The 7,562-nt window shown below is 36.1% G+C and overlaps 1 protein-coding gene across 1 annotated transcript; it reads left to right on the forward strand.

Moving 5' to 3' along the window:
- Positions 1 to 302: 302 nt before the first annotated feature.
- On the forward strand, positions 303 to 4,556 carry LOC147475826 (uncharacterized). The gene is made up of 5 exons (XM_086585548.1): positions 303 to 1,714; positions 1,803 to 1,982; positions 2,028 to 2,111; positions 2,210 to 2,297; positions 4,449 to 4,556. The coding sequence occupies exons 1-5, from the start codon at positions 303 to 305 to the stop codon at positions 4,554 to 4,556; spliced, it is 1,872 nt and encodes a 623-aa protein (XP_086441674.1).
- The last annotated feature ends 3,006 nt before the right edge of the window (positions 4,557 to 7,562 follow it).

Below are 7,562 nucleotides of genomic sequence, written 5' to 3' on the forward strand. Positions count from 1 at the left end.
CGGTACTTCAATTGATAAAAATGGCATTGCCTGCAGGTAAGACACTCCAAAGGTCCCATCATGAGGCTAAGTAGTTAATGCGGGGGTTAAGTCTTGGTTATATTCCAATACATGCATGCATACATGATTGCGTGTTGTTTTGGAAAAAACACGAGGATCTTGAGAGTTGCCCAGAATGTAATTCACCGAGGTATAAGATTAATGAAGGTAAGAATAAGAGAATACCACAGAAAGTTTTGCGGTATTTTCCACTTATACCAAGGCTTCAAAGGTTGTTTAGGTCAAGGAAAACGACTGTAGATATGAGATGGCATAAAGAGAAACGGGTTGAGGAGGAAAATGTACTTAGACACCCAGCAGATTCTAAAGCATGGAAAGAGTTTGACAAGAAGCACAAGTGGTTTGCTAATGATCCTCGCAATGTTCGCCTTGGTCTTGCAAGTGACAGGTTCAACCCTTTTGGTGACATGAGCAATCAGTATAGCATGTGGCCAGTAATGGTCATGCCGTATAATTTGCCACCTTGGAAATCTATGAAAGAGCCTTTCATCTTCATGTCTTTACTTATTCCTGGTCGTAAATCACCAGGAAATGATATTGATGTGTATTTGCAGCCACTGATAGATGAATTGAAGGATTTGTGGGTAAATAGGGTGGAGACATACTATGTCGTGACAAAGAAGACATTCCAAATGCATGTTGCACTATTGTGGACTATAAATGATTTTCCTGCATATGGTAACTTGTCTGGGTGGAGCACCAAAGGCAAGTTGGCATGTCCAAATTGCAATAAGGATACTGATTCTATGTATTTTAAGAATGGCCAAAAGTTATGTTATATGGTCAATCATCGCTTTTTGCCACCACGACATCCTTGGCGAACCCGAGGAAAGGAGTTGTTTAATGGAAATGTTGAGAATAGGTCGTGGCCAAAGGAGTTGTCAGGTGATAAAGTGATATTGCAACTTAATCTTGTTGAAGAACCTAAATTTGGGAAGGGACCGAACAACAAGAAGAGAAAGCGAACAGAGATTAAGTTGAAGTGGACAAAGAAGAGCGTATTTTTTGAGTTGCCATATTGGGAAACTCTTGAATTGCGCCACAATCTAGATGTTATACATATTGAAAAGAATATTTGTGACAACGTGTTAGGCACACTAATGAACCTAGAGGGTAAAACAAAAGATTCAGTAAAAGCTCGATTGGATTTGGCTACAATGGGCATAAGGGAAGAGTTGCATGTAATTCCAAAAGGTAATAAATTTGTTGTACCACCTGCATGCTATACTATGTCGTTTGCAGAGAGAATTGCATTCTGTGAATGGTTGAAATCAGTGAAGTTTCCAGATGGTTTTGCCTCAAATATCTCTCATTGTGTAAATGCTAAAGATGGTAAAATATTAGGAATGAAGAGTCACAATTGTCATGTACTTCTACAACAACTTCTTCCTGTTAGAGTACGTGGTTGCTTGTCTAATGATGTGTGCATTGCATTAATTGAGTTGGGTACCTTCTTCAAGGAGTTGTGTTGCAAGACGTTGAGATTGGAAATTCTCGAGAAGATGGAAAAAGACATTGCCTTGATTATATGTAAGCTCGAACAGATTTTCCCGTCGGCATTCTTTGATGTAATGGTTCACTTGGTTGTTCACTTGCCCCATGAAGCAATATATGGTGGACCTGTGCAATATCAATGGATGTATTCCATTGAAAGGTATATGTTTAATATAAAATGTAACTTGTGTTTAAAACTATAGTATCATGTCGTATTAAGTATTCAATAATTGTGAATTTTTTCGCAGATTTCTTCACACGCTAAAACAATATGTACGTAATAAGGCACACCCAGAAGGTTTAATTGCAGAAGCGTACGTTGACACTGAATGTCTCACTTTCTGCTCTATGTACCTACAAGGAATTGAAACTAGGTTTAACCGTGAAGAAAGGAATTTTGATGGTGGTAATGGGAAACAACAGATAAGGTTGTCTATTTTCAAACAGAATGTGTGACCACTGGGGGCTTCTAGGTATATAATGATGGACTCAAAAGAGCTTGATAAGGCTAGGTACTACGTGCTGAATAATACAGATGAAGTATTGCCATATCTTGAGTAAGTTGAATAATTATTTAGATCGACACTATATATGTGATAGTAAGTGATGCAAATACATATGATTAATCATAATTATTTCATTTCACTATATGCAGACAACACAAGACAGAGCTTAACATGCAAAGACCACATAATCTAGAAGAGAGGCAGGAAACACTTTTTTCTGAATGGTTTAAGCGTCGGGTTAGTGTTCATTTAGGGTCTTTTTGATATCGAACTTAAGTATTTGCCCATTGTGAGACTACTAATTAGTCTACATTTTATTGGTAGATCCAAATATTGTGTCTGAGAAATCTCCTGAAACAACTGATGAGTTGTACTCATTAGCATGCCGGCTAGATAATCGTGTCAATCGGTATAGCGGATGCATTGTTAATGGAATAAGATTTCACACCAGGGATAAAGAAGTAAACCTACGCACTCAAAATAGTGGTGTGGTTGTCGAAGGGTGCCACGAATCAAAAGAAATCAACTTTTATGGTATCTTAACAGATGCCGTAGTGTTAGACTACTTATTTCGCCATCGAGTTTTTCTTTTCCAGTGTGATTGGCGGGATGTTGGTAATAGAAAAATAGGAATACACACAGACCGCTATGTGACTAGTGTTAATGTTTTGCGGACTTGGTATAAAGATGATCGATTTGTGCCAGCGACTCAAATAGGTTAAGTCTTTTACGTGAGTGATACTAAACTGCGGTGTAGTTGGCAAGTTGTCCAAAAGTTAAAACCTAGGAATGTGTATGACGTTTTAGAACAAGTGGATGAGATTGGAGTAGAGCATGGTGGTGAGGCATATCAGGAATAAGAGCAACTTGATGAAAGTAACAATGAAATCGAAGCAGAAAAAGTTGCACCCACACAACTAAATAGAGAGGATTTGAACCCTAGTGAAGTTGACGCGGCTATGGTAAGGACCATTATAGAGAGAAACTCATCGATGGATGATGATTTTATTGTTGATGATGGTGATACTGATGAAGAAGACGATACATTGGCCGAATATTGTAGTTATGAAGAAGTGGGTGTAATGTCTACTGATGATGATTCTGACTTAGATTAAATGTCAAGTAAGTTCACTTTTGTCATGTCTTCTTAATCGGTCTACTTGGTATCCCTATATATATATATATATATATAGCATTTACTACCATCATGGTTCCTAATATATTCTTTTTTTTTTATCATGTATGAATACAAACTAAGATTACTACCACTGCATGTTTATTATATATGTGTGAATATTGATTTAGATTACTAAGCTTTGAGGAACACCAAAAATTCAATTCAGCTCAACTTGGTGTCTATCCATTTGTGAAAAGAATATCTTTTAAGCCAAATTTCAGGAGGCACTTAATTAGTCACTGATATAAAAACTAGTTCCATGAATCTTTAGTAGGATTAGGAACTATAAATTGATACTTCTACAAGGTTAGTTTCTTCGAAGCTATTTGGTGCCTTTATATTATTTGCTTTCACCATCTGTTTTTGGATCTCACTGTGTCGGGAAAAAATGGTCGCAGTCTTTCTGTCTATAGGTGCAAATGCTAGCTTAGTGGCAGACCTTATGTTAGAATTCCCTGGTCGGTGGGTCGGTGATATGCTTCTGATCTTGCATCTAAAAATTTGTGTAGGAAGCAAGCAGAAGAATTTGTATTGAGAGATAACTTTTTGGATAAATATGATACTATATGATGCATTTTGCTTGGGTGATATTTTTGTAATTGTGGAACAAGTTATATGTTTTGAAAGTTGAATTTGGTGTCTATGAAATGTTCTATATATGTTTGTTCAAGTTGAAATGAATGTATTTGCAATTGTTTCGATCTCTCTGACAGGTTACCTGGTGTTCATTAATTTAAGCACTCTGACAGTTAGTTTTTTTTTATGTTGTGCACTGTGAGAGCTCTCTGACATGTTACCTTGTGTTGTTCATTATGAGAGACGGTCTCTGACATGTTTCTTAGAGCACACTTTGTATGTAAGGAGAGTGCACATTGTACAGAAAATGCACTTTGTACCTAGAGTTATTGGTTAAATTTTCTTTTGGTCGTGACTATTGAAACTTCAAAAGTGAATAAGAATACATGTTAATGGACTAGGTAGCAGTAAAAACAAAAACAGAGTTCCAACGGCAAAACATGGTTTCCAAACAAACATATGATTCTCTCTGCAAGTGTGTGCTTCAATTGTGGACGGACTTATATAGTGTTGTGCACAGCTTATACATTGTCGTATATAAGCTTATACATTATTATTGTATATAAACTTTCTCTGTTATATAGTGTCGTGCACAGCTTATACATTGTCGTATATAAACTTTCTCTGTTATATAGTGGCGTGCACAGCTTATACATTGTCGTATACAAGCTGCCCAGGAACAAGTTGTTCAAGACACTATGTATAAGCTACCTTCAAACATGTCTGTTAAAGAGAAAGCTTGAACAAAGCAATACTTCACATTCAGTTGAAAAAACCATTTCACATTAAGTTCAAAATAACTTACAACAAAATAATAAGTGAAACAAACTTGCACCAAAATAAGAAAGTGACATAGAGCAGCACATATCAACCATTGTTGAATTAATTTTGACCACGCAATTCCCACAAATGATCTATCAAAGCAGCCTAAAAAGCTATATGAGTCTGCCTATAACGAATTTTGTGAAGCCGACCAAGGAATCATTGGAACATTCCTTCATCGTTTTCATTAACCTCAAATTCCCAATTATCATGTGATTTGTTTGAATGAAATGAGCAAGTAGTGTTTGATCTTGATTTGACTCATCCATCTCAATTTCATGAAGAGATGAATTTACACCAAAAATTATTGTGCTAAAATTGTGATTAGAAATGGGTGGAACTAAGCTTCTTTTTTTATCTATAGAAAGATGTATGGTGGAGAGTGGTAAGGTATATGGATGAGATATGTGGTGGTGGCAAGGAAAGAGGAGTCGTAACATTTTATTGTAAGTGAATTGTGTCTATATGATAGATTTCATTATAAAACAATAATTTGGAGTGTGGTGCATTGGTGTAGAAAAATTTTCATACTTCAACTAACATCATCTTTTAAGTGGATGACCTCACTTTGCACTCCAAATCAAGTAATTGTCCTACATGTAGAGTGGGCAGCTCAAATTTTCCACACCAATCCATACTCTATATCAAGTTGACAACTCACCACACTCCATTTTCGGGGTCAAATATAGAGCTTAATTTGCTTTATCAAGTGCCACTCTATACTAGCTACCAAAGCTGCCCCAATTTGCCACATGTGCAAACAACCAAATTTAATTATTTTTCTATCAATATGAATAATTTATAATTCAAGGATGGTGTGTTGATATGTTAAAAATATATGATTCTCTCTGCAAGTGTGTGCTTCAGTTGTGGACGGATTTATACAGTGTCGGGCACAACTTATACATTGTCGTATATAAGCTTATACATTGTCGTATATAAATTTTCTCTGTTATGTAGTGTCGTGCACAACTTATACATTGTCGTATGTAAGCTGCCCAGGAACAGGTTGTTCAAGACACTATCTATAAGCTGCCTTCAACTGACAACTTAGGTTACCATTTTTGCGCTGATCCGCCAACTCATAATACTTTAGTGCCATCAATGTGTAATCTGACAACTCAGCGTCATCTAACTCGGATCCTCCTACATCAAACACACACCTAGGCAACATCATAGATACACACCCAATGCAAGCAGTGGCGGAGCCAGGGATTTGGATGAGGGTTAGCCATCAAGGCAGCCTAACGCCCTAACACACACAAACAAAAAAAGTGACGCAGTTTCATTTTAACTAATATTATGAATATATGCAATTACCAAAAACAACTAAACCTCGAATGAAAAATCATATACACAGAGACAACAACTTAAAAGCAAAGGTAAATAGGTGTTCAACACCACCATAAAACATGACGAAATAATTGCAGGAACTGCAAACTAATTAGTGAATGTATAGTCATACTTCATGAATTTATAAAAGTGTGTCGTGTGTGTGGCAATCCTCATTGGCTTATTAGAAAGTAAAGTGATGTGTTGCAAATAGCTTCCAGAACAATGCCTTGGCGGACATCTTAACAATGGCGCCAATGTGATCGCAGACTTTGACTGTCATAAATCTTGTTATTTGTAACACACTAATTAACCATTAGTATATAGACGGATGGTCAAGCTGTGTTAAACAATTGGAAATAAATTCATAATTAAATTTTGGATCGGATCATTTTTGATAAAATTTGATCGAATCGGATCGGATTTTGAAAACACATTCGATTCTCATCCGATTTTTTTCAAACATCAGAATTTCAAATATCATAATGCATATATCATTAACAAATTCGGAAATATCTTGGATCAAATTTAAGAAAAATCAGAATTGGGGAAAAAGTGATACCCTATCTATTTGTAACCCTTTTGTTCTTCAGCCATTCTTCACTACTTCCCATGCTCTTCTTTTCACTTGAGCGGCATATTTTTTCACTAAACATTTTTTTCATTACTTCCCACCGCTTGTCTTCACTTTGGTGCCTATTTTTTCAGTGAAAAAATCAAATTAGAAAAGGGAAAGAAAAAACACACACTCACTGATAAAACTGGCACTCTCTTACCTGTTTAGAGTTCCAGCACACACACTCACTTTGTCAATTCCAACTCTCTCTCTCTCTCTCTCAATGAAAAAATCTAATTAGAAAAGGGGAAAGAAAGAACACACTCACTAATAAAACTGGCACGCACTCACTTCTAGCATTCATTTTCACTTGTAAGTGAAATATCTCCTCTTATTTTCATTTAAACACCAGTCTAAAGCTTTAGATGATTCTAATTCGAGTAAAGTTCTTCCCTTATTTCCTTACTATGACCAACAACAATTTTGAAACAAGGGAAATGACATAGCAAGTAGGAAAGTACCTTCTTGCTAGAGAAAGATTCATCAGCATCAAACCCCTTACGTTTTGAGCTAATAATACTAATTTGACACTCATCTAATACACCATCAACACTATAGTTTACATCTTTCAGTTCTTCCAACCAAGGTTTGGTAGCTTCACTCATAATCTGCTTATCCTTTGCATCATCAAACATCACTTGGACCATAGCGAATGGGGTAGTTTATCCAAACAATAGAAACCATTGCATCAGCCATGTTTGGGTGATCAAACTGCTCTATAGATAAACTATACAAAGAAGAAATCTAACTAAAGATGAACTGACGACTGCTTTAATAGGGACATTGAAGTCTTAAGTCTTACCTACCACAATGAATAGTTACTCAGAGATTTGATAGTTCTTGGAAAATTGTATGGTTTTGGGCTTTTTGTGTATCGAAATCAAAAGATTTCCATACTTTAAAGTGGAGAGATCAGAGGATTTTTTTAGGATGGTTCCACGCGATTCAACTTTGTATAGTTTAGAATATCCCCTTTGTT

This window comes from Coptis chinensis, chromosome 9 (genome assembly GCF_015680905.1).
Source record: "Coptis chinensis isolate HL-2020 chromosome 9, ASM1568090v1, whole genome shotgun sequence".
Taxonomy (NCBI): Eukaryota; Viridiplantae; Streptophyta; class Magnoliopsida; order Ranunculales; family Ranunculaceae; genus Coptis; species Coptis chinensis.